The sequence below is a fragment of the Aythya marila genome, assembly GCF_965140915.1.
Source record: "Aythya marila genome assembly, chromosome: 5".
Classification (NCBI taxonomy): Eukaryota; Metazoa; Chordata; class Aves; order Anseriformes; family Anatidae; genus Aythya; species Aythya marila.
The window spans coordinates 31797248-31821167 of NC_139046.1; the positions used below are offsets into that span (position 1 = coordinate 31797248).

At 45.8% G+C, this 23920-nt stretch overlaps 1 protein-coding gene across 4 annotated transcripts in view; it reads left to right on the forward strand.

Moving 5' to 3' along the window:
• The window catches only part of AMBRA1 (autophagy and beclin 1 regulator 1), a 128198-nt gene that overhangs the window by 1674 nt on the left and 102604 nt on the right, over positions 1–23920 (forward strand). For 3 of the 4 annotated variants that reach the window (XM_082761665.1, XM_082761667.1, XM_082761666.1), the window contains exons 2-7: positions 7324–7579; positions 7836–7894; positions 8593–8776; positions 9390–9562; positions 10342–10408; positions 10998–12457. In XM_082761665.1, the coding sequence (XP_082617791.1) occupies positions 7445–7579; positions 7836–7894; positions 8593–8776; positions 9390–9562; positions 10342–10408; positions 10998–12457 (2078 nt within the window). In that variant the 5' untranslated portion in view covers positions 7324–7444. The remainder of the gene's footprint in view (positions 1–7323; positions 7580–7835; positions 7895–8592; positions 8777–9389; positions 9563–10341; positions 10409–10997; positions 12458–23920) is intronic. The other variant, XM_082761668.1, reaches the window with a different exon arrangement.

Below are 23920 nucleotides of genomic sequence, written 5' to 3' on the forward strand. Positions count from 1 at the left end.
GTGATGTGCCATGGAAGGGGATTTGTGTTAGAAATGTTTTCATGGAAGGTTGGAAATTGTATGGCAGTTGCTCAATGAAAGACCTACTGATGGAGTTGCTTAAACCAAGAGACAAAAGCCCCTGGTGGATTTAACGTGGGTTGTGAAGGACTTTGACAGTGACTGCTGTCCAGTAGCTGTTTGTTCTCTCGGTTCCGGGTGGTGAGGTGCCAGGTCTGAGCGGGGAGGGAGTCATCCTGCTCTGTGCTGTGGCACAGCTCCGCTTGTGATGCTCTCGGTGAGGTCTGCGGGGCTGTCCTGGCAGAGCAAGGCCGTCCTGCTGCCCTGTTGCAGTGTGTGGCACTAACTCGCCACCTGGAGCAGCGCAGAATGGTTCACAGCAGTGTCCGAGCCCCATTTCTGATACTTTTTTGTTCCTTCCTCCTTAAGGTTTTCATATGCTTCATCTGAGGCTGAGAAGGGGAAAGGGTGTCAGGAATTGGCAGCGCAGCTTTGTATAAATAAAATCCTTTCTCTGCACCCTATGGTTGGATACCCATGCCATTCCCAAAACCCTTCCATGCCAACCCAAACCACTGTGCTCTGATGCCGGTGCTCCCAAGTCGCTCTTGCATGCGTGATGCCAGTAGGTAGCACTTGGCTGCGGCTCTTGAGCTTGAGGAACCTTCATGGGACTTTTCAAAACCTCAATATTTACATTAATTGAGAACTTCTTTCCTCTTCTATCAAAATGAGAGTGGTTCTCTGAAGGGGTTAAGCTGCTTCCTTTTTTTGCTCTATTTTTCTCTTTGCTCTGCCCCTCCTTTCCTACTGCGTGCGGGACTTTGCCAAAGATACCACGGGCTGAGTGCGGAGTTGGGACACAAACTCTTTAATCTCCTGGATCTCAGGTCTGCTCTGTGACAGACCTTGCAGCTTTGTGAGATTATATTTATTCTCTTCCCGGCTTGTGGATCGGAGCTAGCATCTCTTCAAGAATTCTTGAAGCTTACGTGGAAATAGCGATAACAGACAGGGAAACGCTTGGTGTTATCGCTGGCAAATGAAGCTGCCAGACGCCAGACACAGCTTATCGCTTACCTTTTTATGACTTCCCTGCTCATCCGCGCCACCGGTTTGCTGACCTTTAGAAGCTGGGATCCGCAGCTTTCTCTCCCACTTCCCGGTATTTTTGCTGTACATAAGGAGCAATTAAAAGTACTGCTCTCGCAGGTATTCCAGCTCGCTTCATCCAGACTGGGAAGGCACATTGAGGTTCTGATGGCAGTCAGCTCCACCTTGTTGTCAGTTCATATCTTGAAACGACAGCGTGCTCTTGACATCTTTGTAATCTAATTAAATTTCCTGAGCTGTTTGTGGTTGCAATTTAAAGCACAGCAATGGATTCTTTAATCAAGAAGCACTAATGCTAGTTATTTTTCTTTCATAATCCTGTTGTGATTTATATGGAAATGCGTCGAGCTGCAGATACAACTTGGAGCCATGCATCCAGTGCATCTGCAGAAGATGTGCTTTGGAGTTACTTTCTAAATCTCTCTCCCTTTAATCGAGGGAAAACTTCAGCTTGCTGAATATCTTTAAAGCTTTGAAGAGTAAAAAGAGTCACACAATGAAAGTGCCTTCGTGGTGGCAATTCTGGGCCCTGTTACCCAGCTCCATCACAGACTCACTGCCTATCCTCTTCAGGTTCTTTTCTTGTTGCAGTTTGGGGCGGGTGGTTTAGGTCTGGCTTTATGCTCTTTGGTAGCCTGATGTCAGGAGCCTGCATATTTCCAGTGTTAATTTCCAGTCTTAATTTAAAGTTCCCATGGTTTTATTTTGTTTGTTTTTTTTAGGATAATCAGGGACACAGAAGAAGAAACAGAAAGCAATGTAACACACTTCAGTTTTGCTTCTTTCATTCTTTCACTTTATTTCCAACGCATGTCCATTTAAATATCGCTGCAGGATAACTTGGAAGTTATCGCTTGGAGTTAAGGGAGGATGAATTGTGGTATTAGGAAAATGTAAAAATGCAGCTGATCAGGTACTTTCTCAGAAATTCATGTGGCTTGGCTGCTTTTTGTGGAGCACAAGACAAGTTTTGGAAGAGCAGGAGGTACTAAGTTTAGATCAGTGGAACTGCTCTGGATATGAGTCATGTCACCCTTTTTTACTGATTTTTGTTGTTGTTTTTGCATTGTTCAAATTCCAGTGCTACATAGTTCGATTACTTACCAAACTAGGACTCTCTGACTCGTCCTGTTTGTTTAGCGGAGCTGATACAGCATGGAGAGGGCAAATCAGCTTTTTTGTTTTGGTTTTACATCAACTTATTTTTTTTGTTTTGCTCAGTCTTTCAAGTGGAGACATGAAAAGGTTTAGAGGGAATGGCAAGGCACTCGGTATGAATTCAGTCAACGATTTTAATAAAACTGCTGGTAGGTTTGAGGTCCTCTTCTACCCAGGGCAGCATTTCTGGGGCTTTTTATACATCTTGTTTTGTGCAGTTTAGGAAGATGTTGGCATCGCTGTCCCCATATTGCAGAAGGGGAAACTCGGAGCAGAAACAGGGCACTGAACTAGAAAGTCACAGGAGCTGTGTCACTGCTCACACATGTTTTGAGCGATGCTTTAAGCTTCTAGTTCTGATTTGGAGATGTCCTGTCTCTGGGTCTTGGAGAACGAGGCTTTTACCACCATAAAAACTGTTCTGTGCACGGTCTGCAGATGGTTACTGGTAGAAGTCACCTGCGTGTGCGATAGTGGAATTGTTGAGTTATTACTAATATTTATTAAATACAATCAAAGCCACTGCGTAGTGTTTTTGGTTGTATTTACATTAGTACACTACGTACTGCTGGCACTGGCCCATGACTTGTGGGGATCCCATTGGTTTTATAGTCAGCGCCTTCTGGAAGCCTTAAAACTTGCCAAAGGGACTCGGAGGCAGAAACTAACAGCACGTGCTCCCTTCCTCCCCTCTGGGCTTTTCTGGGGGATTCTCTCCATGGATCCCAGCTTGCAGAGCCAGAGACAGTTTTTATCTTTCCCTTAATGTTGTTTCTGTTTTCCACAATCACTTGAGAGCTCTTTAGGTAGCAAAGCTGTCTGAAATTATTTGGACATTTGTGTCTCTTGGACAGAACTCCTGTTACAAGTAGTGTTTACTGATTGCAGCTTTTTTCATATAACCACTGGTGGAGCAGATACTGCTGCTCCTGTACGCACGCATCAGGAAAGGCTCCCAGGGGCGTGCTCAGCACACAACCAGGAGGTCCTTAGGAGTGGTAGGAGATCTGTAGTCAAGAGCTGAAGGCCACGTGAAATAACTTTTTCCCCAAAGCCAGCTGTGGTCCCAGATTCTCCACAAAATTATTAACGCCAAAGCTGTATGTGCTTAAGAAATGGGAGCAGGATCTCTGTAAAATGCTGAAGCTTCTTAGTGGAAGACTGACCCACTGCATAACACACAAAATACCTCAGCATCCTTTCTGTAAGGCCACTTGAATGTGTTTGGGTTTATTCCTCTTCTCTCCACGCCTTCTTGTCAGTGTTTTCTTGTGGTCCTGTACCACTATGAGGTGTTAGCAGTTGGTTTGCTGCTTCACTTTGGTTTTGGGGAGGTTCAGTATCCGCAGAAGTGCCGTTCACAACTGAGCTCACGCTGATCCAAGGCCGGGAGTTCTTGAGGCTTCTTCAAGGACAGCTGGCGCAGAGCAAGTAAAAAGGCTTGGGGTTGGGCTGTGCTCTTTCCAAAATTATAAACAGCCCAGTGTGCTGTCCTGAAATGCCCTGAAGGGAGAAAACTGTTAAGGAAACAAAGCCGCCAATTACAGAAAAATTTCTGAGTTTCCACTTTGGGAATTTCTCTGGAGCCCTGGCCTACATCCAGGGCATCACCTAATCGTCTAGCTGTCGGACTCCGCTTCTGGTCATTCTGCTTTAAAAACACAAGACAACAGAAAAATACCGGTCCCAAAGCAGCTCCTGCTGCTAGTGGTGGGCTGCTCATCAGCTGTGATGGCTCAGCTTTTGTAACAGAAGCAGTGCTGCTGCTGAATCAATCCACCGCTGGCCCAGGCAGGTTTGGTCCAAGGAGCTGCACGTTTTCATGATGCTGAGGCCTCAGTAGTATTTTTCAAGCCCACTGAGCTCCTTTTAAACTTTGTTAGTTGGATGCCAGCTGTTCAGCTAGCTGTAAATGTGGTTGGTGCTTCAGTGTTTTGTTTTATCTTGGTGTTTAGTGACACTGTCATTTTTTTCCTTACACCTGGGCAAAATGTTTGGATTTGATGGGTTCCTCTATTAGATTAGAGAAGGAACTGGGTCTGTCTCTTGGGGGAAAAAACAAACACAAGCGAACAAACCAAAACCAACAAAGCAAAACAAACAAACGAAAACAACAACAAAACCCTGAGCAGATGATACAGTAATAAAGTTAAAGTCTTCCTGCTAATGGTAGCAGAGATAACGCCCGTATCTGTGCTGCATCTCTTTCTCCATTCAAAGGCTCGGTTTTTCTTTTTCCTTGCCAATCCAAAGTGTTGCAGAGCGTGTCGCCAAGCAGTGGAGAGCAGTTACTGTATTCAGGCTAATTCAGGTAAGGGATTAAACTTCTGAAGCACGAATAAAGCCTGGTCCCCAGAGGGACTGACGCTGACTCCAGAGTGCCAGCTCTGCTCAGGAAGGATGCACTCAGCTATTCCTGACAAGATCCCAGCTTTTAAAGATGTTGAGCAGGTAGCAAAGGCTTTAAGTCTGGGGCTTTATTTTGTTTTCTTTTCAAGTGATTTAAAGAGGTGAGTCAGTTCAAAGCAGCTGGAAAATGAGGGACAGTCCCTGAGGGAGAAATTGCAAGTTTGGACGCGCTCAGGAGGCTCACGTATGAAGTGTTTGTTATATCCGAATTAGTTCAAAAAATTAGTACGCGTCTGCGAAGGTTTAGCTAAGTTGTTTTAAGGGAGGTACTCGCTTTTATGCTGTGAAGGTGACTTAATCTTTACAGTAAGGTGAATACAAGGAGCTCCCTACATGCATTTGTAGGTGTTATCTGTTTATTTTGCAGTATGTAAACTTACTCATGGCATAAACAAACATCAAGATGCTTGATAAACATCTTGGTTTCCTTGTTGCCATTGTACTTCATGTAATCTCAGTCCCTATAGGACTGAAATGTTCCCAAGCTGTCGGAGCTTGTACTTTCTCATGAGTAATTGGGTTATCCTGCTTGTAAATTACCAGCTTCTATTAAGTTATTTAGGTTATTTGTCCTTTACGCCTACTGGAAGGCTGCTCTGAAGCTTGGTGGTTGAGGTCTTGGACTTCCAGTGTGGTCTCCCGTTTGTGTTTGGTTTACACATTTATTCTTGCATTGACATCGTACTCACTCCTTGAAAGCACCCATAAAGAGCAGTCAGCTGCTGTTTCCTTAATTTTCCTAGGCAAAGCTAGACGTATGGTTTGCTCCCATAAAACAGGCTTTTTATTGCCTGCGTTGTTCCTGACCTGGCCTTCCCAGCCGCGCTTCCTCCGCTCTGACCCCGTTTGCTTCTGGAGGTGGGTGACCGGCCTCGCTTGCAGAATCCAGATTAGGGTTTATTAGTGTTCAGCAAAGGAAGATTTTCGTTCAGTGATTCGTGTGCTGAACAGTGCTTCTGGCTGCGTCTACTCTCGTTAGGCTTTTTGTAGCGTTCTAGCATTTGGGGTTTGGGCTCCTTTCATCTGTGCAGTTGCTCCTGTGAACTCCCTTGCGGTAAGACAACTTCAGCTTTCCTATCGCTTCCCAGTAAGGCTTTTATTTTGTAGAGTAATTCCTACATACTGCTTGGCTGACTTGCTGACTCTCAAAAGCAGGCTTACTTTATATTGGGCAGTTTAGCTTCCCTGGAATAGACGATCCCCATGCTGTTCACATTAAGCATCAGGAAAGTTCCAGCTAGCTTCAGTTTCTGTGGTGGGTTTCACTTCTCCAAAGGTTGATGCATTTACTTGTCCCTCACTTCACTTTAATACCCTTTATTGCACTTTTACAAATGAAAACCGGCCGGCTTTATTGGAACTCATTTTCCTGGCTTATCTCTTCAGACAGCTCCTCCCAGCACGCAGCAGCTGCCTTGAATCATCTGCTCGGGAGGGTTTTTTTAGGGAGAGTGGGAGGAAAGGAAGGTTTGCTAATGACCGCTCTGAATTCCGTCATTGAACAATTAGCTCTTCTTGCGTCCATGTGAACCTATTTTCCTGTGTGTGTGTTTTTGCTTGTTTTTTTTTTTTTTTTTTTTTTTGTTGTTTTTTTTTTAAGTTGCCACTTCCTTTGTGATCGAGTATTGGTGGTTTTGTTTCATGTGACGTGAAGCGAGGAGGATTTATCTTTAGATCTTTACATTGAAAAGAGCTGGCAGAGCAGTATGCGCGCTCTGCTGGGATCAGAAGGTAATAACATCGCAGCAGCGCTCCTTGTTTTGTCTTTTCTAAAAAAAAAAAAAAAAAAAAATCTTCTTTTGGGAAAGCTTTTGGTAACAAGCCCCAATGCAGGAGACTATTTAAAAGCTATGTAACATGGTTGCTATTTTGTTCTGTCAAAAAAATAACTTTTTTCTAAAAACCAACCAAGAAGTCTTACTAATGCTTTCCCTTAGCAGCTCAAAACACACTAAAAGCATCAATCTTTGCCGTTGTGTATTACTTAGGGGATCTGTTGTTCTGAGACAGGAAGATGATTTGCAGACAGGCAAAATGAGCCATCGTGGTGGAGTTAGCCAACATGCCGCTGCAGCCCTCGGTGACAGGTTTTGGTCTGCCACGTGCTTGTTTCCATACACTGTGAGCTGTTGGGATAGAAAGGGAAATAATTAGGACTTGAGGTGCATCAGTTGTCTAACTTGTGCAGTGCTAATGGTTACCGTTACTGAAATCTGCACAATTTTGCAGAGACTTCTGTAGTTATTGTCAATTTTTAATGCTATTCCTCTAGCTATCTGTCAGCCTTCCCAGATAGGAGCTAAATCTTTAAGGTGTAAAGTGTGTCACTTTGTAGATTTTTTTTTCTTTTATTATATACGGCAAGAGATGGAGGGAAGGGTGAAAGTTTCAAGTCCAATTTTTAATTCTCTTTCGATGTGGTATGTCTGCAATATCTGTACGTGGAAAGGGCTAGGTGCTTTCAAAAACCTTTTAAAGTAATCTTTGGCCGCAAAACTGTCAAAACTGGACCTTGATAATGGAAAAAGGCAGCAAAGGTGGGGGAGAGGGTAGATGCTCCTCTTAAATCTGTTGTATTGGGATTTAAAGTTCTTCCTTCATCTAGGTAGAAGCTGCCTTTCTTATCGCTCTTTCTCCGTCTAGGTTTCCATGAAGATAAACAGTTGACATGTGGATAGCCTGTCTGTAGCTCAGTGCTGGTTGTCATCTGGAACCTGCTGGTGTCTTCTCCCGCTGGTTGGCGTAACGTTGGCCGCTGAGAGCCATGAAGTTTGTACCGGAGAAGAACGCGGTGCGCATCCTGTGGGGTAGGGAGCGGGGCACCCAGGCGCTGGGTGCTCAGCGGCTCCTGCAGGAGCTGGTGGAGGATAAGACGCGATGGATGAAATGGGAGGGCAAGGTAAGGTCACAGCATGGAGGTGCGCAGGTTGGTGTTGGAAAGGGGGATGGGAGGCAGGGGTTTGAAGATCAAATTGTCTCGTGATTGTACATTTGATGTGTTACACTTGATATGCTCTCTGGCTCTGTTCAGTTCCTGCAGCGGTGTGATTGTAGATATGTTCCTGCAGCGGGTTCCCCTTACTGTCCGTGTGGCTTACAGTTAAAGTACGATCATGTGACACTTGCAACACTTCCTGCTTTGTTGGCTTTTTCAGAAAGTTGAGTTGCCAGACAGTCCACGCTCCACCTTCTTGCTGGCGTTTAGTCCAGACAGGTAATTAACTCCTAGTTCGTTCCCTGTTTCAGCAGTCTCCTTACGCTTAAAAAAAGCGAAGGAGGCTTGTGCCCGTCGAGTTGTTCAGTCCTGAACGGCCAAGTGAAACTCCTGGTTCCTGGCATGCATGGATGGAATGTGCACACCTTCCTAATCTCACAGCTTCAGGCGTAGCAGGTGTTTAATTCTGAGGCACCCGAGTGATGCATAGCCCTAAGGAAAAAGGGTCTGTGTGGCCACCATGGGATTTCATGAAAAACTTGAGGGAGTAAAGGGTGTTTTGCTACCCCATCCCAAGTGATGGGGCGCACCCACTGGGATAGCGAGGACTAAAGAACAGAGCAAAATGCGGCGTGCATTGGAAACAGGATTGGAGGTGGGATCTCTCAGTGTCAGAACTGGGAATGTTTATTTGCCCCCAACTGTCACTCGGAAGAGTTTCTTCTGAGCTGCATGATGACTCTTTCAAGGTCAAGTTTGTGCTTGCAGATCTGATGAGCTCTTGCTTGCATGGGCCTTGAAATCTGGCCATAAGAACCCTTCTGGCCACTGGTGGTAGAGTAGCCTCTTACCATTTGAGTGTGGGGCTATGTGTGCTGGGTTAGGTGCCAAAAGACCCTGTTGAGATGAAGCTAACAGCAATCTGTTTTGCTGTACTCTTCTCGTGCTAATTCTTGTCCTGCCTTCTGCATCCCTAGAACCCTGATGGCTTCCACACACGTGAACCACAACATCTACATCACGGAGGTGAAAACGGGCAAGTGTGTTCATTCCTTGGTTGGACATCGCCGCACTCCCTGGTGTGTGACCTTCCATCCCACCATCCCAGGCCTCATTGCTTCAGGATGCCTAGATGGGGAGGTTAGAATTTGGGATTTACATGTAAGTCTTTCTGAAACACATACGCTTTTGCATTTGGTGGGTGGTGACCTTTTTTGTCTGAGTTTGTTTGCCAAATGTTGCCTGATAAGAAAGATGTTTGGAAGTTTTGCATAGAATAGAGCAGACTGTAGCCATCCTCCTTTGTCTAGAGAGGAGATGACAGATTCTTCATTCAGTCTGCCAAGTAGGTCATGCTCCTTAGCCCTGATATGAGCTGTACAGATAATGCTGGAGAACTTTAAGCTGAACACGTCTTGCACATGTGAAAGACTTGCCATTTTTCATTCCCTTGGAATTTAGAAATTCTGCTGCCCTGCCAGTTCTACCTAGCCTGGTGATTGGCCCACAGACAAAATAAGGATGATTACCTGGTCGCTTTGATGGCATTTGTACAGCATTTGTACAGGCTGTTTGAGACACACATGTAAAAGTACACCTGCGGTCATTGTTGGGGGTAGTACTATGTTCTGGATATGGTCTCATATGAGAGCAGCTGTTGTTGAAAGCATCACTTCAATGCTGTAGGCAAAGTCTCAGAAGGGGCATGTGCATGGAAACCTAATGATCTTAAATTGTATCATAAACTGCTTGTGGTTCTTGACTCCTCACTCAGGGTGGAAGTGAGAGCTGGTTCACAGATAGCAACAATGCCATTGCATCACTTGCTTTCCATCCTACGGCTCAGCTCTTGCTGATTGCAACTGCCAACGAGATACATTTCTGGGACTGGAGTCGTCGGGAGCCTTTTGCAGTGGTGAAAACAGCCAGCGAAATGGAGCGGGTCCGGTGAGTTCTTGTTTCCAGAGGAAGAGGGCACTTGTCTGGAAAAATGGTCAGGTTTGGGGAATACAGGTTTTTCCTCTGGGATGCTGCACTGTCTGTGCTGAAGCAGAGGAGAGAAGCATTGTTAGCAACTACATGACCCATCTGGTAGGAAAAAAAAACCAACCCTGTGAATAGGGAAAAAAAAGCAATTGGAAATAATATATCTGTTTGGATGTTCGTATTTGTAATCAGCCCTGTGTCCTACAAATGCTTTCAGGATCTACTCCATTTTCATTTGTAAGCTTAGTAGTTAAACTTGTCAACCATAAGGATGAGAAAACCCAGAAGCTGCTGGAAGAGAGTGCTGAACTACTATTTTAGTGCGGTTACAGAGGAAACTGCCACTGGAAACTTGATGCCATCCTTTGAGCAGTTTAAGATGATGAAGTAACATTCAGGAGTAGTTAATCTCTCCCTTTGTACCAAATTCCAGAGTATATGTACGTCTTCCCTAAAACTTCCTGGCTGCTTCTACTGATATAGCAGTGCTTACTGCCAGCTTTTAACTTCTGTATAGAGTTGCTGTGGACTGAAAAATAGCTGCAGTCTTCAGCTAAATAAGTATGTTTTCTTCTTAATGCGTAAGCTTTTTTGACATCCTTCAGAAGCCAAGCTGGTAGGTAATATAGTAACAGTGCAGATATTTTCATGTGGGATTTTCTTTCGTGCTGTGTCTAGTTTCCTGTGTCAATGTGGAATGTGAACTGATGATTGATACTCTGGCTCTGCTTTTGTTTTAGGTTAGTACGGTTTGATCCCTTGGGACACTACTTGCTCACAGCAATCGTTAACCCTTCCAACCAGCAGGTGAGGGTAATGCATTGACTGACTAATTACAAGGTGCTTTGTGTATTAACCCTGGTCTCCTCCTAAGCAGCCTTATGCTTTTCTGAAAATCTGCAGTCTTTCCAAGCTGAATTCTGTTCCAACTTAATTGGGTACAGAGATGTTCTCATGTAATATGCAGGGCTGTTAAAGAACTCTCTTAAGTGTGCTCGTTTTGCCCTCACTGTCTCATTAGTGGTGGGACAGATGTCTCAATGCCCCTGCTCTTTCCGTTGTGTTGCGACATCCTGCTGGATTTGAAGCTCCATGACCTATTAGCTGTGCTCCCCACAGCTGCTGACCCTCAGATGCTACTGCTTCTGTTGGTATGAGCAGCATGTTGTTGAAGCTCACTGGGCTGGAGGAAGAGATGGTCTGGATCCAAAAAATGAGGTCCTTTGAAGTAAAGAGTTGGCTTCCTGCAACTCAAGGCCGGAGCCTTTTTTCCCTCTCTAGGAAGAGGCTTATCACATCCTTTCATCTGTCTGGGGTGGTAGCGGCTTTCTTCATTTTATCTGGAAGCGTAGGATTTTGCTGTGAGGTGACTGAACCTTGATCCTTTCCTTTGCAGAGCGACGAGGAAGTGGAGATCTCTGTGGACAGTACAGAGATGCCGCATTATCGCCAGCGCGCTATCCTCCCCTCTCAGCCCGTGAGGCGCACGCCTCTCCTCCACAACTTCCTGCATATGTTGTCCTCCCGCTCCTCCGGCATACAGGTGGGAGAGCAAAACAGTGTTCAAGACTCTGCTACCCCATCCCCTCCACCGCCTCCACCACCACCACCTCCACCTCCAGCCAGTGAGAACACAAGGGCATCTGTCTATAACAGGCTCCGGGAGCGTGTCAGCTACCCCACAGCAGAGTGCTGCCAGCACCTGGGGATGTTGTGCCTTTGCAGCCGATGCTCTAGTGCAAGACTTCCATCTTCTCTCTTCCCACACCAGGAAAACGCACCCTCCACGTCTTCTGGTGCCACTGGCACGTCCTTCTCCTCTGTGCAGACAGAGCCTTACCAACCCCCAGAGCAGGCCTCTGTAGCACAGGAGGAGCAGGGGATACTTAACAGGCCCTCTGCTTTCAGCACAGTTCAGAGCAGCACTGCTGGCAACACCCTGCGCAACCTTAGCCTGGGCCCCACGCGGCGCTCCCTGAGCGGGCCTTTGGCAGGCCACCAGTCCCGCTACCAACAGTCTGCGAGAGAGATGGCTTCGGGCTTAGGTGGGTCTGACTGGTCCAGGACAGTGCTGAACATGAGCTCCCGCTCGGAGCTGGAAGCCATGCCTCCCCCTAGGACCAGTGCCTCCTCCGTGAGCTTGCTGTCGGTGCTGAGGCAGCAGGAGGGAGGTTCCCAGGCGTCGGTCTATACCTCGGCGACAGAAGGGAGAGGCTTCCTAGCCCCCGGGGCCGAGGGGGACAGCGGTAGTAGCGCTGGCCCGAGCAACCCGGCCAGCATCCGTAATGAGCTCCAGTGTGATTTGAGGCGATTCTTCCTGGAATATGACCGGCTGCAGGAGTTAGATCAGGGGATTGGTGGGGAGCCCAGCCAGTCGCAACAGGCTCAAGAAATGCTCAACAACAACATTGAGCCTGATCGGCCTGGTCCCTCCCATCAGCAGACTCCGCACAGCAGTGAAAACAATTCCAATTTGTCCCGGGGTCACCTGAACCGCTGTCGCGCTTGTCATAACCTGCTGACCTTTAACAATGACACGCTGCGCTGGGAAAGAAGCACGCCTAGCTATACGCCAGGGCAGGTCCAAAGCACGTTTGAGGGTGTGCCTCCAAATACCAGCCAGGTGCAGCCTGCAGAGAGAACCGAGGGCAGAGCTCCTGCCTCTAGCAGGCTGCAGCTGGGCAGCTCTTCCACCCCGCAGGAGGAGAGGACCGTGGGAGTGGTCTTTAACCAGGAGACGGGGCACTGGGAAAGAGTTTACAGCCAGTCGGCTTCAAGCAGACCTGGGAATGTATCACAGGAGGCCTTAAACCAGGAAATGCCTGAGGAAAGCTCAGAGGAGGATTCACTCAGGAGGTAAGATACATGCTCTGCCTTCCTCCTCCGTTTATTTTCTTAAACCTTTCCCATCTGGTCTGAGTTTTTCAGTGTTTTCAGAGTTAAAAACCTCTTGTCATGTGTTCGTGTGCTACTTGTGTGGATGAAAGTAGAGATGCTGCATTGATGCCTTTTATAGATGCCACTGTCATTCTGCAGATGTGTTCTGAAGGTTGTAAGGGCAGAGACCAGGCCTCCTAATGGGCGAGGAGGGTGATAGTGCAAACAGGCAAAAGGACAGGCTCCAGTAGCAGAGCTCTGGGGTGAACTGTGCTACTGATGTTCCTCAGATCTTGCAGAGGGGGTGGGAACACAGGATGTGCTATGCTCTCCTTTGTACCCCAGAGCATGTGCGTGGTGTACATGGAAAATCTGCCCAGGTGAGGCATGGGGAATTGAGCGGGAGTTGGGAACAGCTTTCTTGAGTGCTCTGTCTTGTTGAGGTTGTGGTTGCTACATTGGAAGGGTTAACAATGATTTCCTTGGTGCTACCACGTAGGGTGAAAAAAGCTAAAGCTCTGTGTCAGAGTGTTGGGAATATATATTGGCTGCGAGTGTTTGATCAAACCCATGTGCTTTGCTTGCCCTTGACAAAGAGGTTTTAAAAGTGGCTCTCGTTCAAAGAGGTAGCTTTTAAAAGTGGATCTTGCCACTTTTAAAAAGTGGCACAATACCACGTGATGCCTCCAGGATCGTTCTCCTGGATGGATGGGCTGTTTAGGACCCCGCTGATTACTGAACGTTTTAGGGTCTGCTGTATTCCTTTTTAGCAAGGGAATTCTTTTTTTGGAAGGACTTTTTAGATGTCATAGATGTTGCAGGCGACTAGAGCAAGCCAAATCAGGCCCGCACTGGGAAGGATCTGTGCTTTGTGTGGAAGTCTCTCGGCTGGCTTGTACCAACGATTCAGCTATGTGCATGCTTTGGATAGGGTTTCCTCACTGCTTTCAGATTGACGTCCTCTTGGTCAAGTGATTTGCATGCTTGTCAGAGGGAAGGTCCAGTCCTGGTGTTTCTTGGAAATGGATGCCTTGTGCTTTAGGAAAGCTCAGTTTCCAGGTTTGATGCAAATGTAACTGACTGATGAGGCTTTGTACACAGAAGTGCCTGAGGAAAGGGAATTCTTCCCTTCTTCCTGCAGATAAGCTGCTTACGCTCAGACCGGAACAGTGACTGCCTTTCTTTTGCTGTAGTTGCATAGCAAATAAGTGGCAATAGTCATGAAATGATTCATTTGCTTCTAAATCCTTGCCCCAGTTTTTTTTATAGCCTGCCTTAATGAGACTCTCAAGCTGATTACATGGTAACTACTTCTTTCTTGGGCCTAGACTTACCTGACGCTAATTTATATCAGATATCCTCTAGACCCTTATAAAAGAGCAGAGAGGTGAGGAGCTGACAAATACAGTTTTAAAACTGCACTTGTGTAAGTCTTGCATTACTTTATTTCTTTTGAAATAGCTGTACGTGCTCATAATACCTCCACCACATTGGTTGTTCCCTGGGCCAGTCACTGCAGTGTCAGAAATAAAAGGGGCAAATAACCGTTGTAATGATCAGGCTACTGGTACATATTTGGATGGTAAGATATGGTGGAATCTGCAGATGCAATCTTCCAGCTAGTTCTGTAGGAATTAGCATTTAAAAATGCTCTGAAGTGTTCGTCTTAGTCTATCCCACAGTGCAGGAGCTGAACTGGCTGTGGCCTAAATGCTGGAATCCTGTAACTAAATCTCTGGGTCACTTTGCAGGTGCTGGTTGCTGCTCTCTCCTCCGTGGTTGTAGCATCTGTGCAGGGTCAGCTTTCTACCTGGTTGCCTGTGCAAACAGATGTTTTTTGCAAGGATGAATGAATCTGGGGCACGTAGCTCAATAAGTGAGCCTAATTCCAGAGGAATTCCTATAGTACGAAAGCTGCTTCTGTTGTCAGACTTCCCCTGAGAACAGGCACGGCACGGACTTCTGCTTCGAGCTGAAGTTAAGGTGACTGTTGAGTAGGGAGGTAAGGAACAGGGAGCACTCTGGTAGTAAAATGCTTATGGCAATTTCCTTGAAGCAAAGCTTCATTTGCTTTCCTGTTAAACGTGCTGCGTGGACCCGTGGGGAGCTTTATCAAATCCTTCCCCTGAAAAGGAACCCTGCTTGTGGGATACCTGTGTCCTGCAGCTGTCATTTTTTCCCCCTTTCTTAGGCTATATTATATTTTCCCTCCCAGAGCAGTACAAGTCAGCAAGCAGCCACTTACCTATTTTTCCCCCTAGAATGAGCGCACTCAGGGCCAGCTGCCTGATCTTCCAGACCTAGATTGTGCTGTAATGGGCAATGAATCACTTCTGCACAGCAGCATCCAAAAGGTGTATTAATTTTTGCAGCTCTAGAAGTGTGCAAAGATGGTGACTAAGGTTCCTGAGGTGTAAGCTTTGTAACACAAAGTGATGGGGAAAGAGAGGAGGGGAGGAGAGTCTGTGAGCCCGAGGAAGCAAGTGATGACTGATACCTACTTTCAATCAATGTAATTTGTGCCTGTGGACCTCAGGTTAGGGAGGTCTTAGCACTGGGGTACATCTATTTGCTCCAAACTTGCATCTTATCTTCTGTTTTTCTTTGTTCCTCCATTAGATGTCCTCGTAGGGCAATCGAGCTCTTTATTCAAAGGCTAGCTGAAAAATTTAAGACAGAAATTGCATCTGGAAACTATGTGCGTACTCCCCTTGCCAGTCCATGGGCAGGATCCATTTCTTGACCTGGCTTGCCTGGCTGAGAAGCGCCTTGCTGAGAAGAAGTTGCTGTAGAGGGTCAATTAAGTTAATAGGTAGTTTAATGAAGGTTGTTCCTCTTTGAATTCTGTTGATGCAGTTACACCATCTGGGTAGAGAGAATTCTGCTCTTTCTGATGGTGCTGGATTAATTATCTTGGGCTAATCATGGAGGCACTAATAAGCATGTAATGAAGCTATTCCTGACTAACAGCTCTGGCACCTCTAATAGGCAGCATGTGTCACTGAGAGCCTCGATGGTGCAGCAGTCTTGTCATACCCAGCTTGGCATGAAAGCAGCACAGGCAGTGAGGAGCTCGAAGCTGTGTCAGGGATGTATGAAGTTGGGGAACGCCATGGTCTACCTTAAGCAGAAGTTCCTGAGATTGAGCTTCAGCTTTTCTGAGGTTCTCCAGGCTGATCTCATTAATTAAAATGTAGGGTTTTTTCCCCTGTGGATTGATTTTTTGCCTCACTTCTAACATCAAAGTGAAAAGAGCCCTAGAAATCCCTGAAGTTGGCATGTGAAATGTGCTGCATGAAATTGGTGATAGGAGCAATTGGCAAGATCTGGATGAAGCAAAGATAATTGAGCAACAGATGTTAGCTAGTTTAATTTTTCTATAACTTTTTAATTAAAAAAATATGTATAGAGAAAGCATTGTGTTAATACTGTAATCTCAGTGAGGGAAAAGATCCTGTAAGTACCTTAAGCCATTGTTGCTGCATCGGCCAATTCAGGTTTATAATGAAAAGTTGAACAGGGGATGAGAGAGAATCCTAGTCAGCTGCTTGCTTGCGAGTAGCTGGTGTCACCTTCTTAAGAAAATGATGTATAAAATATAAAAGCCTAGTGGCAGTCCTTCCTGACGCCTATTTCAGCTCCTCAGCTAATGAGAGAGGTACGGTGCCATGCTGTCTGATAAACCTGATCCACATCTTCAAATGCCACCTCTCCAGCCATTTCATTACGATACCAGTGATCTCTAAGGAACTAGTGAGTTGTTACACTAAATAAATAAATAAAATCCTCTGGTTTTAAATCTACTGTTGTTTTTGTATTCTGGCATGACACACCAAGCCATAATCTTTCAAGCAGGGATGCAAGGAGCACGTAGTGCCACCTGTGTCCCTGTTCATGTAACTCAAACCTCATCCCGTGAAACAGGGAAAAGAAACGTACAAGGTGAAACTTGTCCTCTACGTGTTCAAGCTGTAGCTGCTCATATTGTGCTAAGGGGGAAATCTCAATGTTGTTTACCTGTTTGTTTTGACTGGAGATTTAAATGGATTACTGTAAATGAAAGGTGAGCCCTGTCTTACTGCCAGGCAGGTTTGACAGAAGCCTGTGTTTCATGAGGAAAGGTGTTTTGTTGTCCTTATTCTTGCGTTGAGAAGCCTTGTCTGACAATTACGCCAGGCTCCTCTAACCACTGCATTGTGCTGGTTCCTGAGGTCACGTTGTGCAGGCTGAGGTATGAGCAACTCGTGGGCCTGCTTTAAGAATACATCGCCTTGCTCACCAGTTTAGTTTTCAGGCTAATGAAGCTGCCTGAAAACCTGAGAAGTCTTTTGAACCATCCTAGGTTTTGCCATGTGCAGGCGTAGGAGCGTGTGTGAGGTGGGGGAGTTGGTGTTGGTATGAACTCCTGCCTGTTGTTTGGGAGGCTTCTCCCCTGAGCCAAGATGGTGGCACTCAGCTGAGATGGGGAGGTTGTATGTAGGATTATGAGAGCAGTCCAGCCACCAGCACTGTATGTGGCGAGAGTTTGGCTGTGGTGTTGCCCTTAGTAAGGTGTGAGTGCTCTCCCTGTGGCTTCACCTGCTAGACAGCCCCAGGCCTCTATGCCGTGCTCCTGCCAGGTGCGTGAGGGCCTGGAGGCTGTGTGGGACTTGAGCTCATACCATGGCTTTCTTCAGTCCTGACGGCCTTTCTGGCAGCACATAGCTCTCCATATGCACACCAGGTACGAAAAGAAACACCCAGTCCGTTTCCCTCTGAGCTCATTTCATTTCCATATTGCCTTGCTGCCACAAGGTGGTAATGTTGCTTCTGCTCCTTGCTTTCCCCATCTCCTTGCAGAACCGAAAAGTTCGAGTTCTCGTAAACAGGGGAAAAAATAGATAGCCCGAGGTCCCATGCCTCCCCACCTCCAGTCCTAAATTGCAGCTTATCTACTTAGTCACCAGACATTTGCAAGCTCTTCAGTGTTTGGGGAAAGGTATGAATGGGGATCCTGAGGGGAAATGGCTCAGGTCCTGAATGAAAGCAAGGCAGCAGCTTAGCCTCTTGGCTTTTGTCAGGTTTTGAAAGGGGTGGATTTGGATCTCAAGGTGAAAGATATTTTTTTGACAAGCGAATACCTGTAAATTGAAGATGTAAGAGAGCTAGCCAAATTCACAGAACTTGTCACAAATTCATGCTCATTGTCTACCAAGCCCCGAGCAGACCTTTCTTTACAGTCTGTCTTCTTGGAGGATTTTGTCTGCATTTAAATGGATGCTCTTCCTTTGAAGACCTGCATAATACGTGGCTTATTTTCTGGAGGAATGCTTGGCAGGTGTTGACTGGAGTTTGAGTGGCCACCTTTTCCATGGGGCTGTGTTTATTTTGTTCAAGTATGCCTTTAACTCTTACCCAAACTTTTAGGCTTCTCCATAAGAAGTCAATGAATGGTTGTGTGTGTTGGCTTTTTTTTTTTTTTTCTTTTTTTTCTTTTTCCTGATGCAAATATGCATGGCTTACTCATGACCACGAGGGGATGCCTCTTCCGATTCGAAATTGTAGCTGTGGTGTTGACTTGTGGTCAGGCTGGGATTAAACTGGACTGGCAGGGTAGGGACAGCCACGTTCCTGCCCGGCGATGCTAAGTGCTATAGTCACTTCTAAAGCTCGGTGTGGAGCTCCTGGTAGAGCCTGAGCCTCTGATGTGCTGCTCTAATTTCTGGTGTAACTGACCAGCTGGTTCAGATCTCTGCATATATTGGCTTCAGGGAGCTTTTTCACCAAATAAAGCACCGAATGTAAAGGCGCATGTCGCTCATATCCTAGCCTTAAAAACAAAGCAACCAGAACGTTTCTGTGCCCTCTGCCGTGGGTGCAGAGTTGCCTCCTAGGAGACATTTCCATGACCGAAATGTATCATCAAATTGGCTAGAGGTGGCCTAAAATAGAAAAGCGTAGTGCTGCTCCCTTTGCTTTTTTTGGAGGGGAGGAAGCTGAAGCATGGGGGAACTGCAGCCTTGCCTAAAGCTACAAAATGCATCTTGTCGCAGAGACAGAACGCGTACCTAGTGTATCCAGCCTTGTTTTGTTCCATAATTAACAAAAACAATGTTGTTACTATTTTTTCCTAATTGCTTACAGCAACTGTGGCTTGTTTATTCAAATATTTGATATTTATTGCAGCAGTGACGTATTGAGTCCACTTAAAAAGGGGGGGAGTCGAGCAGGAGGACGGCACATCGCCGAGTTGTAAAGAAGAGATGCAGCAGTGCAATGCTGACTGCTCAGACCAGACATCACTGTGAATGTTTCCCGTGCCAACTCCAAACCAACCTGTCCAACAGTGCATACTGAGCGGGTTTGTCATTGCTTACACTCAGACCCCTTTCTGCTGGAAACCTTGCTAGTCCTGACGCTTGTATTTTGGGCTCAGTGTTCAGTTTAAACTGGTAGTGTGTAGCCCTCAAAGCAACAAAAAGCTTATAAAACTCTGGTTTAAACACAGATAAATTTTGGCCAGGTCATGCATTAGAAGGACAGATAGCCTTAGATAAGGTACACAAGGAAAAAAAGAAATAATATAGGTCTTACACCTGTCTCACGTTAGTGTCTTTTTGTAGGTGCTGTGGAAAGAAGGATTTTCTTGCAAACCTTGTAGGCTTCGTAGGCCAAAGTGGTACTTCTCAGAAGTTTATGCTGTGCTCTTTTCAAGCTTGTTAAGAAATCCTGGAGATGCTCATCACAAGTGATTGTGATAGAGATGAGTAATATCTCAGTAGGGAGTGAGGAACAGTGGGATAAAGAGAAATTACAAAGGGGGTTGCAGGCAGAGAAAAGTGAATCAGGTTCGTGGTAGAGGAGAAGGGCAAAACTGTGGGGCAGGGGTCTGATTTCTGGCAACGTTAGCCTGGACATAGAGGAATGAAAAAAAAATTGTCAGTGCTGAATGTAAAGCGAAGTGCTAGTCTGAAGGTGACATATTTTAACATGATTTGCTGCATTGAGGGTGAGATGCTCAGGTTGTGGACAAACTGAGCTAGCATTGTTTATTTGGCCTTTACTAAAAATAGCAATGGCTTTCATCACGGAAACGTGACAACAGCGTGAGCTGTAGGAGAGGCTGCAGTGATATCTGGGTGGTCACTTGGTGTCTGTGTGAGCCCTGAGGCTTTTGCTGCCGATCTTCCAGCTTTGTTTTTTTCCAGACCAAGTGTGCTGTGTTTGTGTGGTCAGGAAAGGCTTTGTTTTACTGAAGTGTTACAAGTTCGGGCTCTTGAATATGCTGCTAGTTGTTATGTAGAAGAGCAAGTGAAAGAAGTACCCTCTCTTGCACAAATGTTCCTCCCCGTGCCTTTGACGACTGGTTTCCTGGCTTAAGAATAATTTAAGGCTGCTTTTTGCATCTACTTCCTTACTGAAAGTTGGTGCGGGGAAAAAATGATGCTTGTGTTTCGCCTCTTGTAGTGACTAATAGAGGTTACTCCCTGCTGCTGAGCTTCCCACTGTACTTTGGAAAGCTGAGCATGTGCAGTTTTTGCCAAACTTGGAGAAAGGCTTAAGCCTCCTTTTCTTTTCGTTGGCCTGAATTTAAATATACAGCAATGGCTGTAGCACACAAACAGAGATTTCTTCCCTTGTTACTCTTGCAACAGTTTGGCTTGTAAGCTGTGCAGGTATAGCAGCAGCTCTCTCTGCCTTCTCAAAACACCTTCGTGGTGTTTCCTCAGCCAAACCACTTTCCTTCTCTTACCTCTTTCTTGGTAGCCCAGGCCTAGCAGTGAGGCGTTCACCTGTAAAATAAATAGGTAAAGTTTTTCTACAGTTTCAGGAAAGTGAAGATCTGTTTCCCAACAGGTCTCTGTTCGTGGAATTGTTCAGGTAAAGTACTTGGCTCTTTGTGCACCTGCTCCTGCATGGCAGCAAGGGAACTTGTGGAAATTTCACAGTTAGGATGGAAGAGGAGCATGCTTCCAAACTGCCCTACTTTTTTGTTTCTCCTGCAGAACAATGAGAGCTAAAGGGGTGGGGGTCTGGTTTTGGTGTCAGAGGTTTCTTTTGGGGAGGGTGGGAGGGCTGGGCTGTCTGAGACAACCACAGAACAAGTATGTTGGTTAAAGACAGATTGCTTGGAAGCTGGAGGACAGCTGACTTCAACCAGATAAAGCAGATAGCTATTTGAGGATACTGTAAAACAGTGTTTCTTGGCTTTCCTACAGGCAGGGAGAAGTGCAAATAGCTTCCCCTCTCTTGGAAGATGTCTCTTTGTTAGGCTGTCTGTCCTGTGCTGTCTGCATGTGGCTTCCCTGCAGCCTCCTGCTCCAACAACAGCAGCATGGGCAGCGTATCCAGGCAGGCCCACCTGATCTGGAGCAGTTGCTCGTGTTCACCTATTAGCTACGTACGTTGAGTTCACATAAACGTGGTGTTCTGTATTGGAGATGACTCTCAGCTTATGGCTAATAGTGGTCTTTGACATGCCTAAATTATCTAGCCACAATTCCTCCATCTTGTTGTCTGGCTTCAGGTAAGGAATGTGAAAACAATCTCTTAATTTTTTTTTTCCTTTTGCCAAGAAACAAGCTGTGGGCAGGCTCTCAGACCTCCTATTTCAGTCCCACTTGCTCAACTAAATGATTTTTGTAGCTTTCTTGAGTGTGGGGTGGAGCTGGAGATGTTGGCGGTATAATGTGCCTCTTTTTTATGCTAATATAAGCCCTCAATCATTAGATGTGCAGTCACTTACATATATTGCGTGCGTGCGCTTATTTTTCACGCTCTTTATAAATGCACACGGCACAGTGTGCCTGGGGACAACGTGCCCTCATCCAATTATTCGCTCCTTAGTACAGAATCTGGGCTGGAGAATTTGCAGTGGAGCGCACACTTACTGCCTAGTCCTGGAGCCAAGTGGAGAGAGGGAGAGAGAGAAGAGGAGGGGGGGACCTGTGGTCTGACTCCGTAATACAGCTGTAACCAAAATAGTGATGATTCTAGATTTCTCCAGTTGAGCCGTTCTGGTCTGTTGAATAGCTAACGTGCATTTCAAATGTTTTCCACATACATATTTAACTGATTGCGCCAAATGGCTGTTTGTGTGATGATGTAACTGACCCCCTCCCTTGCTCTTCTTGAGAAAGCACCTGCTGGAACTCAAGTCTGTGAATAAACAGGGTTCATTATCTGCCAGGAAACTGACTCATTTTTCTGCTCAGAATGCGTTAGTATTAAATCCTTCCCCCATCTTCGTGAAGTGGGAGGGCTGGGGTAAGTGGCTGAATTGTCCTGCAGGTCATCTGTTGACCCACGTCTTTTCATTATTTCAGCCTAAGCTAAAGGAAGTGATTGATGTGCAGAGGGACCTCTGTTTTCATAGCCTTAGAAACCTACAGAGATAACAGTATGGCTTCTGCCCCCTCAGGAAAGACACCTCCTCTTCAGTTCCCTATGGAGAAGCGGGAGTCCTATGTAATTATCCCAGAAGCTGACGCAGATCTGCATGCGTGGGTAAGCAGAGCTTTCTGCTGTCCACACAATCTGTGGTGTTGGGAACTCCCAGAACAAGGAGAATGTGAAGCACACACTCTGCATATGAGGGCAGGTAGAACAACCCTCAGAAGAACAAAGGTGTCTGCAGGCTCAGGGAGTTCAGCACGTTGCCTATGTTCTGGCTGGGCTTTCACGCCTGTTTTCATAACCGTGATGACTAGGACCCAGTTAGCTGAATTTCTGATATAATCACATGTTAGAGTCCAGGTGAAAGGTATGTGATGTCTGTCTGCAGCTTAGCTGAAGTGCCTGTCCCATTCTGAGCAGTGTTATAAACCCCTTACTGTAAAGCAAAGCAGCCTGTGCAGGAGCTCAAGCTGGAGTTGATTTACATTTCTCCCCCCCACCCCAAGTCTTATCGCTGCAAAACGAGAGTGTACAATCTTTCGTTGCTCTTTTAATTTCAGAGTTATTGGCAAACTAATCAATGCTGTCATAGCTGCACTTGACCCTTTTAATGTCTATCACAGACACGTGCTTCCTCTTGCCAGTTGAAATAACACATTAATTATTCCATGGGTGCTGTGTGATGAGGACCTCTGCATAATGATCCCTCATCTTCTGTTCTGATGCATGGCCTTTGTCAGCAAGTGAAGCAATAGATTAAGAATGTGACCTTGGGTCCACTTAGGGAATTTGTTATCTTTCTTAGAGCCACCGACCTTCCTGTGATGAACTTGAAGGTGCTGTGCAGCTCCTATGGCATCAGGTGGAGGTTGAAGTTCCTAGTCAGAGCGCAAACGTGCAGAAATAGTAGAATTTATCATGGGGTAGTTAAATGGAAGTGGGTAAGTGCTGAAGAGTTAACTGTGTTCTCTTGGAACTGTCTGCTCCCTGCCTCATGATTAGAACTCAAATCCCAACCTTTATTTTAACTGTTAGTACTCTTACCTACAGTTCTTTGTTTCCTTTTCCCTGCACTCTTTCCCCCTTTCTATCTTGGCTGAAGACCTGATGTGCTGTTTTCTGACTAAGAAACACTTAAAGCTTGTTTTCTACAGGATTCTTGCACCAAAACAGTGAAATGGGAAAATGTTTTTTCATGAGCACTGTTCTGTATCCAACCTGCTTCTCCTCCAGGAAAACAGATTCTGGTTCTCTGACAACTCCACACCTTCAGCTGGGTAGTATGCCTTTGCTGTCCCTGTCTGCCCTTCAGAGTTAGTGCAAACTCTCCCAAACAGGCCAAAATGTCCTACAGAGTCCATGTTTAGAACATACCTGTGATTGCATCTTTGCTGTCACTGTTCCCTCCTTTTCCTAAACAAAGGAAACTTTATTGTAAAGGTTGTTAACTATTTGGAAGAACTTTAACACGCCCCCCCCCAAAAAAAACCAAAAAAGCACAAACCAAAGAACATAGGATCAAAAGAATGCCTAATGGTGCTTGGATACCCCTGAGAGAGGCAGCCCACCAGCTCTAGGATGAGGAGCTGCATAGCAGAGATGGGAACAAGAGGCTGGAGGAGCAATTCAGAACTGTGAAACTCAGCACTGAGGTGTTCATCAGCACTGAAGTTCTGGGGTTATCTGTCTTTTGTATTTATCTAGGTGTCTACACCTTGTAGGTGGTTACAACTGTCTTAAGAAAAGCATATCCTTCTTTGAACACCTCTTCACTTCTAATCATCTGCTTGCGATCTGCCTTAATTCAGTCTTGATGCCAGGCTCACGATGACTAACCATAGCCATGAGAAAGTTGAAACAGTCTAGAAATGTAAACTTAGAGGTATCAGAGTAGATTCTGTTAAGGACTTAATTTTAGAAATCATCTTGTCAGGCAATCTTTAGAACTGCATGCTGATTGCTTTTTTATTTTAGGCTTGAATATGAAACCAGTGATAGCAATAGTGTTTTGCTGTTTGACAAGGACTACAAAACTTTTTTTGAACATAGAGCTGTGGAACAAAATGC